The sequence below is a fragment of the Dryobates pubescens genome, chromosome 12 (genome assembly GCF_014839835.1).
Source record: "Dryobates pubescens isolate bDryPub1 chromosome 12, bDryPub1.pri, whole genome shotgun sequence".
NCBI lineage: Eukaryota > Metazoa > Chordata > Aves > Piciformes > Picidae > Dryobates > Dryobates pubescens.
In genome coordinates, this window is record NC_071623.1 from 204,185 (window position 1) to 215,903 (window position 11,719).

Below are 11,719 nucleotides of genomic sequence, written 5' to 3' on the forward strand. Positions count from 1 at the left end.
ACATTTTGATAGTGTGTGAAACTGTACCTACTTTAAGTGCAACAAAGTAAGCTATATCCCTTTGCCAGCTCACTGTAAAGATGTTTTCAAACCAAGTACATTTGAAAATTCATCCTTCTAATTATAAAAGTACCTCCTCCATACCAAAAAGTAACCATCTACTCTATTTTCTCTGCTCTTCATTGGTTGCATTTCATTCACACAGGAACGTTTCTATGGCTCTGGTCCCTGGGAAATCTCATTAATGAATTTCAAACTCTACAAGTTGAAACTTTTTCCCAGTGTTCAGTGAGGAGCTTTTTGCTAGATAGCACCTCTCAAATTTCTTTAAACCTACAAACCAGTTACAGACACTTTCTTCTTCTGCTTGCTGAAGTTGGAAACAGTAGACTAGCTTTTCACCAAGGTCTAAGTGGTTTTACTATGCAGCAAACTTCACAAACAAAAAGAAATACCAGATCAACAGTTTTAGAAAGTTACATAGAAACAGCTGGTGAAATGCATAATCTGGGCACTTATCTTCCAACTGTCTCTTTTCACTCCTAACCACACATTTTTTTTGTTTTGTTTTCCCTGTGCTGTCAATCTCATAACAATCTATGAAATAATTTTACTCCACTTTGCCTTGGAAGATTCAGGCTGTAATGACTCTGTATCACCATGCACACCTTCAATATGAAAACAGATCCCAGAAACTACACATGGGTTTAGAGACTTCACATTCTGACTTCATCTTGTATCATTAAATTGTGACTACACGTATATAAGGAAAATACAGTGATAATCCAGTCAACTTTTGCAAAGGTTATTGGAAAATGAAGTTCAGTTTGGTACTTAATCTGTCTGTTTACAGCAATATTTTACTTTTTAAACATATTTCAAGAATGAAAGACATGTGCATGCCAAGGTCTAAGCCACTCCCTCACTCAAGATCATTGAAGAGGTCTTTGCTTCTGTTTACAGAAAATGGCTCTTAAGACTGAAAAGGCTTGCTTAGTTCTTCTGTGGCTGTTCCTGACAGTGTGGATGTGCGCATACTTCACACAGCAGCATAACTATAAGCAATCTAAAGAGTATTATTTTCAGCTGACAACAAGCTTCTTCTCTATGGCTTAAGCACAGCCATATATCTTAATGGATAGTAATTCTGAAAATAAAAATGCTTTGTTTAGGTAGTTCAAACTTACAGTTTTAATAGTAAGTATTTCTACAACTGCTGCTCAACAGCAGCAGGAACACAGGAAGCAAAATAGAACATTCAGAAGTACCACGTAACCACTAAGACAAGGTAAAATGTGTTATCAGTGACGAGTGGAGTAAGTTGGAGATGTCTGATGTGCACTATAGCCAAATATGAACTTCAGTAGATCTTGATAGAAAAGCACAAACCCCTGACAAAATCTAGAGCTAAAGGGAAAACAAATTTAAAAAAATAAATACATATAGGGGGACAAAAAAGAAAAAAAAAGGCAGCTGAATCTAGTGAAGTGATGCATCATTTACAGAAGTTTTATTTTACTATAAGAGGTGACCAAAACTTCAGGATACTTTCTGAAGAAGGATAAAGATACTTCACCACTTATTAAACAGACTGAGGGCCTTTTAGCCCTCTATATGCATACATACAGACAGACCAATGTAATTACACTGCTGTCATTTTAATGAGGATAAACAAGCTAATATGTAGTGCACACATCCATCAATACAGGTATCACGCAAGGTTTTGTACCAGTACACTGCAGCAATTAAGATCCTGTATTTATACAGTTAAATCAGTTTAAAAATGCCTAAATGAAAAAAGGAACATTGTATTTTGAGTGAGCATGAATGCTGATCACACTAGACCAAATTTAAACCAAAAAACGTATCCCTAGAGGCAACGTGTTAATATATAACTCATACTTAGCCTTAAATAATCTGAGTTATTCAAAAAGTTAGAAAGAAATAGAGCCTTTTATATACTCAGGACACTGGATGCCCATGTGTAGAGTTGTTAAACTCAAAGAAAACCAAAGCAGGGGAGAGGGTTTTGCAATTTTTCTACACAAAAGAAATTATGGGGAAGTCAAGGTCAAGTTATTCAGATATTCTACCAGTAATAACTATGATAAACTATTTTACAGGCAAATTCCTTTCCAGGTCTTATCCTCTTCTGTTCCCTACTAATTCCTAGCTGAGAAACAGTAATGGCATTAGTATATGAAGCTACCACTCTGCCCACACCTCCTCCTAATATAATAAATTCGACACAAGGTACGTATAGATAGAAAAATGTAAGATATACCTCTGTGCTCAGCAGAAGCAAACATCTTTCCAACCTTCCAACTTAATTAAATAGAGTTGTAAATTCTCACCATTGTACTATGCACTACACTTCTTTTATTGGCTCACAATTTTTTTTTATACATTTTAAAGAAACCACTAAGAAAGGAAAATACAAAGACTGATAAGCCCAAAAAGCAGCCTGTGTGCTTACTGAGCAGCATGTTACCCGAGATTTCAAACAGATGTTTCATTGTTTTATTGAATATTAAAATGAGAACAAAGAAAGAATGAAGAAGTGCAGGCATTTAAATGGAAGCAGACAAGAAATCGACAGCATGAATTTATCTCATACAAAGTAACTTCTAGACTGTGTTTCGAAAATATCAAGTACTGCGGGCTGAAATATACCCAGCATAACCAATGTTTAATCAACACCTGCTGATGAAAGCAACAAGGAAAACAACCTGTTGTTGCCTGTTACTCTGCAAGACATGCATAAAGAGGCTACAAAAAGCACAAGAATTCTAGGTCCGCATAAAGAAATACTGCTTTTCAAGTAATAATGCATACATGTATATAAAAACATGCAAATAATAATAAATACATATGCATATACACAGACACACCCCGGTCTAACTTAACCACCATTACGGGAACCGTTTCCGAGGCCCTCCTTCCGCCACCTGCCCAACTCCCCAGCTCAGGTGAACCCAGAGGGAATTGTTTTGTCCGCACCACCACCAAACATGTTTCAATTCGCCGGCCACGGAAAACACCAAAGACTCTCAACAGCGGCGGGGCCTCGCCACCCTCAGACGCTCCCACCCCGCCGAGCTCAGAACTGCCTTCCCTCTCCTCCCCTCCCCCATGCCAGTCCCAGCCAGCCCTGCGCCTGCCTCAGCCTCCACCCTCCCCCCGGGCCGGGAGAACTTAGAGCCAGTACCCCGGCCACTCCGCGTGGACGGACAGGCGTCTCCTTCGCTCCCTTTCTCCGCTTCAAGGCCCGGGAGCCGGCCGGGCCGGATCAGGCCCTCTGCCCCGCTAATCCCCTAACCCTGCCCCTACACTCACCCTAGGCCACCAGGAAGCAGCCACAGCACCATGCTGCCCCCGCAACCCCAAGATAACAAGGAGGCCCTCAACCCCCGCTGCACCCCATCTTCGCCTCAGTGGGGGAGGGGCAAGGAGCAAGCCGGGGGGGGGGGGGCGGGGGCCTCGGGTCGGCACTCACCTGGCAGAAGCGGCGGCAGTAATACTGGCTGTTGAGAAAGGCCGGCAGACCGGTGGGAAGTCCTGGCGTTACTAGCGCCTCCAGCTCTTCACTCAGCCGCTCTGACTCCTGATCACTCTCGTCTTCCGCCATGCTGCTCCAGCCGCCTTGCGCGTACCGAATACCCCCGCACCCCCACCCCGCCACAACGGAAGGGACGCCTCACTCCGCGCCACCTCATGTCCGGCCACACCCACCCGCAGCGATCCTATTGGGCCAGCAACCGTGCCGATCAACGGCCGACGACAAGAGGACTCGCTGATAACCTCTGACCTCTGTCTCCTCCCTTCCACCCGGCTCCTCCGAAACGTCCTTCGATTGGAGAAAAAGACTTTTCGTTACTTTACCTCCCTCTACCATTGGTTTCTCATCCTGCCTATTACACCTCCCTCCGCTGCTTCCTGCCGTCTCCGATTGGCCAAAGCCCCGTTCCGCTGGAAGTCGCTGTCGTCCTCGCTTACCCTGACTGGTCTGAGTACTTCTCCATCGCAACGCTGATACCCGCCCCCCCCTTCTAATTGGGCTAAACTGCCGTCCATCTCTGCACGCTGGGCCAAGGGAAACCAATCGCTGAGGGATTCCTCCCATTTGGCTGCTTTGCGGCGGCGGGTATGAGGTGGGCGCGCGCGCGGCGGTTGCTAGGCGGGTTCCTAGTCCCGCCTACCGCGGACTCCAGGTCCGTCTGGCTGCGGCGCGGTAGCCGTCAGTGGAAGAGCGAGTCCGACCCACGGCGCAGAGACCCCCGGAGGAGCTGCGGCAGCCCCGCGGTGGCGCGGTGGGGGAAAACTGCGCGGCTGGAGCGGGTAATGGGGACCGGCAGGGGGCGGGCGGGGGTCGGTGGACGGTACTGCCTCGGCGGGGCCCGTCCGCGCCCGCGCTCCTTCGAAGCCCCGGCTGTGGAGTGTCCGGGGCTGGTCGTCGAGGGCAGGAGGCTGTGGGGCCGGCAGCGCCTTCTGGCTTTGCCATGAAAGCAATCGCCGTGCCGGGCGGGGGAGGGAGGGGAGTGGGCCCGGGGCGCCCGTCTCCTGCCGCTTCGAAACTGGAGGGGGAATGGAGGGCTGGGGTACCTGCTGCACCGTCTGGGACTGGGCCGGGCCCTGAGCCCTATGGGGAGGGGGAGGAGAGAGACAGCCGATGGAGCGCGGACCCTGCCCCTTCTCATAAGCCCTTACGAGTTAAATGCCGCTATCAATCCAGTGACCAAACGCCAATGAATAAGTGACTCGAGTTTTGGATGCTGGTTAGGGTGAGGGAGCCCTGTTTGGCGGTTGGAAAGCCAGAGTTGTTTTCTCCTTCACGTGAAGGACTTCGCGGGGTCACCAAGAGGTACCGTGCGCACGTCGTGGTTCTGTCTCCGGTGACTGTTCAGCCAAGGCGTGCTCATCTGCCTTCCTCAGGACTCCCACCACTTTGGAAAAGCTTGCCTCATTGGAAGGTGTAACTGGTGCCTGTCCTGGATGCGCTGTCCTCAAGCACACCTTCCCCTGCATTTGGGAACCCAGAAGGTAGTTCAGGTATTAGAAAGTATCAAAGAATCCATGTCAGAGCTTGAGGAGAAAAAAAGAAAACCAACAAAAATAAACAAAACCCACCAAAAATCCAGTTTCAGTAGTTGTACTGTTCACAGAATTCCTGTGGATTTTGATACAGCTTAAGTGCAAACAACTACTTTGGTGAGGGATTTGTTTTGATGTTTCAGAACCCTAAATAACAAGTTTATGTTAAGACTTGTTTTCTGTGTGATTTCAGGAAGCAGTTACTTAGGAAACTCATGGTGATAAATTGCATAAAGCAAAAACCAGTATGCTGAAAGTTCCTTTGATTCCAAAAAAAGGTGGTTTATCCTGGTCTAGTGTTCTGCCATATGGGTCAAGACTTACAATTCTAGAAAGTAGCAGAGAGTACAAAATTTTAACTAGAAAAGTAGCTAATAGCAAAGTCATTGTTACCTTTTTTTTTTCCCCCCAAAAAAAAGATTGTCATTTCTTAGCATAGCAATGGTTTAAGAACCAAGACTGTTTTGAAAACTGAATTCTCTGTTCCTTTACTTCCAGAGCAAGCGAAAGGCATTCTGGACAGCAGGAACTCCATTCCTTAGAGCTGGACAAGCTCAACTTATGGTTAGTTTGGAAGTTCTGGTCTTTCAAAGGCAGATCTTTTAAAACATTCCAACAGCAAGCTCTCTGTGTAACACAATAGGTGTAGAGACTAATACATGTAAAAGTATTCACATCTCAGTCTGTCTTGTAAGCAGAGTCAGTACAAAATTCTTCAAAGTCATTCATACCCATCAGTAAATGCCCAGGCACCCCGTTACATTTCCTCAAAATACTTTCCAAATTTGTTTTGTTAAGGAAGTAGGATTTTAATGTAGTTTGCTCAGAAAACCTTAAACCTAAACAGAGCTGGTTCTTGACTTCAACTTTGAAAAGGACTTAAATTATCTTGGTTAAGATTTACACCAGCTCAATTTCTCAACCACCAAAAAACCCCCCAAAACAGATCCTGTTTCATTTTAGTACATAGTTTATTGCCAGTTCTGGTAATATAGTGTAATTTAGAGTGATATTAGTGTCCTGGTTCCAACAGTCTGCTCTCACAAACCAAGACTGGGAGGAAAAGTAACACCAAAATATCTGGGCTGAGATAAGGAACTGATACAACATGCAATTACCTTAACCTATTTTGCAGAGAAGCACAGTACAAGCAGAATCAGCAGCAGAAGCCAGTGATGACGTGACTTCCTCACCCCCTGCCAACCCCACAGCCAGCCTAGCGGAAAAGACCCAACACCCCAAAACCGGAAACAGGAAGCCTGTCATCTAACAATGTGAACTTCAAGCCCCATGATGCTTTACTCACTTTACTCACACTTTCATTTTAAAGCTGTCATAACATTAGCATGGTATCAAATACTCCATCAGTAGATTAAATTGGCTCAACCCATGACATTTTCCACCCCTTATACCATCTGCATCATGCTCAGTAGCAATTATCATACAACATATACACCATTCACTATCCTTTCTCACTTGAAATGAGATTTCCTTGTGGTACGCAACAGACCGTAGATGCTCTGGAACTCCACCCTGTTCCAGTACAGTCTCAATCAATCTGTGATCAGTCCCAATGGTGGGGCTGTGTTTCCACGCCTGGGGCAGTCAATTCTAGCCACCTGTCCAAGTGAAAGCCAACTCTGGCCTGCATTCCAGTGCTCAGCTGCCAGCACGCTCAGCTGTTGGGATCCCCTTGTCACACCAGAAATATAGATGGGTTCCACCCCTTGTAGTTTGTTTGCATTGGAATACACTGTGCACCTGTATCTACTAAAGCTTTATACTCTCCTGGGTTCAACTTGTCAAGGCATCTGATCCACACAGTCCAGTAGACCAAATCATCTCTCTACTCCACCTGATTGGAGGCTGGGCTCCTCTAATTCTGACTGGAATCACTTGAGTCCTGTAAAGATTCTTTGGAAGTCCTTTCAGGAGAATCAGAAGCAGCATCAGTAGTTCTGGGATTTTGGTAATTTTCCACTGGAAATTGGGGCAGCATTCTTCTAGGGAGAGCTTCGTAATTCACAGACTCATGCAGCTAGGACTGCTGTGGGTTTTCCATTCCACTTCCCCATGGTCACGTAAGTACAAGTAACCAGCACCAGAACAAGGGGACACAGTCTCAAGCTGTGCCAGGGGAGGTTTAGACTTGAGGTGAGGAAAAAGTTCTTTACTGAGCGAGTCGTTCATCATTGGAATGGGCTGCCCAGGGAGGTGGTGGAGTCACCGTCCCTGGAGGTGTTCAAGGGGAGACTGGATGTGGCACTTGGTGCCATGGTCTAGTCGTGAGGTCTGTTGGGACAGGTTGGACTCGATGATCCTTGGGGTCTCTTCCAACCTTAGTTATATTGTGAGACTGTGATACAATCATAGGGCACACGATGGTGTGTACCTCCCAGATTCTCAGACATGGAAGTGCCTGCTGTAATGGGACCATGCAGGTGGGAACTAGGACATGCTCTTTCTGAAGTTTATGACCTTCTGGGACCGTTCTTTCATAGCTGAAACGCAGGCCTGTACAGAGGAAGAGAAAATTGCCTTGTATTGCAGAAGCCTGTTAGCCATTCCATCCACTGTTGGGCCATCTTTCAGGGTCAGGGATAAAGATTGAATGACTACATCTGTTTCTTCCTCTTATTTTCCTGATGACCCTCATTCATCCTCATCATTTGCAAGATAAACTGTTTTCCTTGTAGGTTTCTTTTTCCATACAGAGGTGACTGACGCTGGCACAGGCTGGTTCTCTGGTGCAGCTGCCATGCCTGCTGTTGGGGTCAGAGTAGCCATGGTGCCTGCTGGTCTGCCCATAAGCGCTTTGAACAGTGATGAGAATGGTTCAATAAGTATGGGCCAGGCCCAAACACATCACAGTGACTTCTGTCTCTCAGGACTTTCCAGACTGACAGCATATTTTTTCCAAATATTTTAACAGTTTGTCAGGATTTTGCTCTTGTTCAGGGGTGAAATTTCAGGACATTGGAGGTGACTACCATCCTAGGCAGTTGCGCACACTGTCCTGCACACACTGCCCCTCATAACTATCCAGGTGCAAGGCAGATCTCCAGGTGGTATTCTTGGGAAAAACCTGCATCAGTCTGACCACCAGTTGGGTGACATTACATCTACACCAAGTGGAATAGCCATATCACAATATACCAGTAACCAGCAGAGCAACACCATAGCATTAAGCCATTTCCATGAGATGATAAGCACCACTAGAAAAAGTACATCAAGCACAGGTGCATAAGAATGTGTTGTAAGGTAATGAGAGTCAGGACCCAGCGCATTTGCCCCGGCACTTCAGCTACAGCCACTCCCAGAAAGCAGATACATCAACACAGCAAATACTGTGGAAAAGTATACAAAAGTCTTTTATTGAGCCTTAACTGAATCCTCTCATTGTCTTGTCTCACTCTCTGATCCCTTTGCTCCACACTGGGTACCCAAATAGACTGTCCCTGGTTTTAGCAGTCTATTCCCAGTTCTGCCCTCCCTCCCCAGATTGGGAGGAAAAGTAATGCAAAAAAACCCTGGGTTGAGATAAGGAGTGTTTAGTGAACTGATACAACATACAATTACTTTAACCTGTTTTGCAGAAAAGCACAGCAAGTACAGAAGCAGCAACAGAAGCCAGTGATAAAACCACTACTCCACCCCCCAAACCCATGGCCAGTCCAGCAGAAAAGACCATCATCCCAAAACTAGAAACTGGAAGCAGCAACCAGAAAGAAGCGGCCTCTTATTACAATCTGAACTACGAGCCCCATGATGCTTTGGTCCTGCCAGTACTCTAGTTTTAAAGCTGGCGTGATGTTAGCAGGGTATCAGATACTCAGCAGTAGATTTAACTGGCTAAACCCATGGCAATTAGAAAGTGTCTCATTGGTTTTCTTATAAAAGTTGTCTTTGAAAATACGGGTTCCTATTTGACTTGAAAATGTCTGTAGTTTTCTGTTTCAGCAGTCTCTAGTTGCAATGACAAAATGATTTGCTTTTGAACCAAAGATTCAATCTAATAGTTGTGACTTGAGCTGGAGCAAAAGTGGGGTGTTCCCCAAGAAATGCAATCTACGTTTAGGCTTGTTTTTTCTATTTGGTTTGAGTTCTTTGATGCTTTGTTTTCTTACTGGCTTTTGTGATTTGTTGCCTGATATTTGGACAGCTGAGCTTTTGCTGTCAGAATAAATACACATTTTTCAGGAAGTAAACAGAAAAATATGGACTCTGCATAACGAATAAATGGTCAAATATGTTGAAAATACTAAGAACCTTTTACTCTAAAGAGTAAAGAATAAAAGTTGTCTTCAAGAAAAACCAAAAAGCTTTTATATTTTGCTTTCAGTGATGAACAGTTTGAGATTTGAGGGTTGAGCTTTGTAGGTGTAGAAACTAAAAAAGTATTTTGCTGTGATCCATGAGGAACTTCAGTCTCCTTTTCAAAAACAGTTTCATACTTGTAGGTTTTGTTGGCTATTGAAAGGACTGCATCTGGAACTATTTGGTTGAAGTTACTTGCACCCTTTTGCAACTTACCTTTTTTCTTTTAATTTTCAGGTAAAGTTCACTGAAGGCAACAATGGAACGATTTGGAGTGAAGTCTGCTCCATCACGTAACCGCTCGAAGACTGCTTTGTATGTAACTCCTCAGGATCGTGTAACTGAGTTTGGCAGCGAGCTGCATGAAGATGGAGGAAAACTTTTCTGTACTTCCTGCAATGTGGTTCTGAATCATGTTCGCAAGTCTGCAATCAATGACCACCTCAAGTCTAAAACACACACAAAGCGAAAGGCAGAGTTTGAAGAACAGAATGTCAGGAAGAAGCAAAGGACTCTGACTGCCTCCCTTCAATGCAACAGTACTGCCCAGACAGAGAAAAACAGCGTCATCCAGGACTTTGTGAAAATGTGCCTGGAAGCTAATATTCCACTTGAGAAGGCGGATCATCCATCTGTGCGAGCCTTCCTGTCCCGCTACGTCAAGAACGGTGGCTCAATACCTAAGTCAGACCAGCTAAGGAAAGCATACCTGCCTGATGGGTATGACAATGAGAACCAACTCATCAATACTGAAGACGGTTGAGAAGAAAACTGTTATCATCATTGTGAAGTTTTATGTATTGATGGTGTGGTTTATTTTTATATTCATGCATATATACAGTGTTACATATTGGGTTTACAGCTATTTTGTATTCTTGTAAAAATGACAATCGATTTGTGAACTTAGTGGTATGTCATGGACTGTTGTTAACCCTGCTGTAGACTTCAGAGATACGTTGTCATAGAACTCACAATGAATGTAGGGAACATACCAGGCATACACCTTGTCTATGTTCAGTCAATCTGTAACTGACGCTAAGAAAAAGGCACTTCAGTAGAGGATTTCACCTACTTAAATGGTGCATCTAAATACACAAGGAAGACAACGCAATAGGGATTGTTAATCTAGTCAGTGGATAGCTTTGTCCATTATCCTGTCAATGAGAAGAAGTGCTGCACATTTGAAATGCAAGAATGGTTAGTTAAAATACAACTGCTCTGTTGGGAGAGGATTATTACAAATTCCTATTCAAGTTTGGTTTACATCCTAAAACGGGAAACCTTTTTTTTCTGTAATACTCTTTTATCCTGTTTGGTACAACTGTGGATGTATTAATTTATAACTTAAATAGCCAATACTGACCTCTGAACTCCACTGTTCTCAGGAAGGTAGGAGTTCTGCAGGTTTGTCATGCATGCTTTAAAGAAAAAAAAAGGTTCATTGTCTTAGTTTAAAATGTCCTCTTCGGTTTCAGTGCCAATCTTTGGAAGTTGAGTAGACAAACCAGTTACTTGGGAGTGACTCGCAGTACAGCTACCGGCAAGCGGAACTTATACTGGACCACGATCTTAGTAGAGAGCATGAATGCCTTTTTCTTACTAGCAGGGCAAAGGATGCTAAATCTAAATTGGGGTGAGGAAGGCACTGAATTACAAAGTTGAAAAAGCTTTTATATGGTGCACAGAAGAAGAGCCTTCTCCATCTTTCCTTGAAAGTCCTCTACATGTCTAAGCCTTTTAGACAAAGGATGTAAAGTGATCAAAATAGTAATCAAAATAGTAATCAAAAAGCTGGTCAATGCCTGTAAGTGCATGTATATTTTGAAGCTATGCTGCATTTCTTACTCTGTGCTAATGCTCTCCCAAATGTAGTGAACTATTACTGAGCTATTCCAAATTATTATGCCAAATGGCTCACTTGATGTAAGTGCTTTATAAGGATTTTTAATGGAATGAGGGAGCATTTTACAAAGTATTGGAACATGACCAGCCCTTAGGTGCTCTAGAATTTCTTGAGATGCCCTAGGTTCAGGCAGGTGCCAAGCATCTTCTAGCAGCCCAGAAATCCTTCACTCAGTGGGTGCAATAGTGTAAGCATGCTTTAACTACTTCTAGTGGAGCCAATTCAGTTCGGCTTCCTTTCACAGGCAGAGTTTGACAGTATCTCTTTCTCAGTATTTCTTTTAATCCAGATATTTACAGTAATACTACATAATTGCTAAAAAGAGACAAAAGTAACCTGCCAATTTTGTTTCTGTAGCTGTTTCCCTAGCTATTGCTGGATTGAGAGAGACAGATACTTAGCAACAAC

At 44.1% G+C, this 11,719-nt stretch overlaps 2 protein-coding genes across 5 annotated transcripts in view; one reads left to right on the forward strand and one right to left on the reverse strand.

The window, feature by feature from the left end:
• The window catches only part of ZNF654 (zinc finger protein 654), a 36,963-nt gene extending 33,265 nt beyond the window's left edge, over positions 1-3,698 (reverse strand). The window contains exon 1 of the mRNA XM_054165878.1: positions 3,497-3,698. Coding sequence (XP_054021853.1) covers positions 3,497-3,628 — 132 coding nt within the window. The 5' untranslated portion in view covers positions 3,629-3,698. The remainder of the gene's footprint in view (positions 1-3,496) is intronic.
• A 355-nt stretch (positions 3,699-4,053) lies between these two features.
• CGGBP1 (CGG triplet repeat binding protein 1) lies at positions 4,054-11,133 on the forward strand. Of its 4 annotated transcripts, none has more exons than XM_054166019.1 (4): positions 4,054-4,338; positions 4,840-5,049; positions 5,590-5,655; positions 9,646-11,133. In XM_054166019.1, the coding sequence occupies exon 4, from the start codon at positions 9,668-9,670 to the stop codon at positions 10,169-10,171; it is 504 nt and encodes a 167-aa protein (XP_054021994.1). In that variant the 5' UTR covers positions 4,054-4,338; positions 4,840-5,049; positions 5,590-5,655; positions 9,646-9,667; the 3' UTR covers positions 10,172-11,133. The 4 variants fall into 4 exon arrangements, with proteins under 4 accessions (XP_054021994.1, XP_054021996.1, XP_054021997.1 ...); XM_054166021.1 differs by having other exon boundaries at positions 4,840-5,040; XM_054166022.1 differs by having other exon boundaries at positions 4,933-5,049.
• The last annotated feature ends 586 nt before the right edge of the window (positions 11,134-11,719 follow it).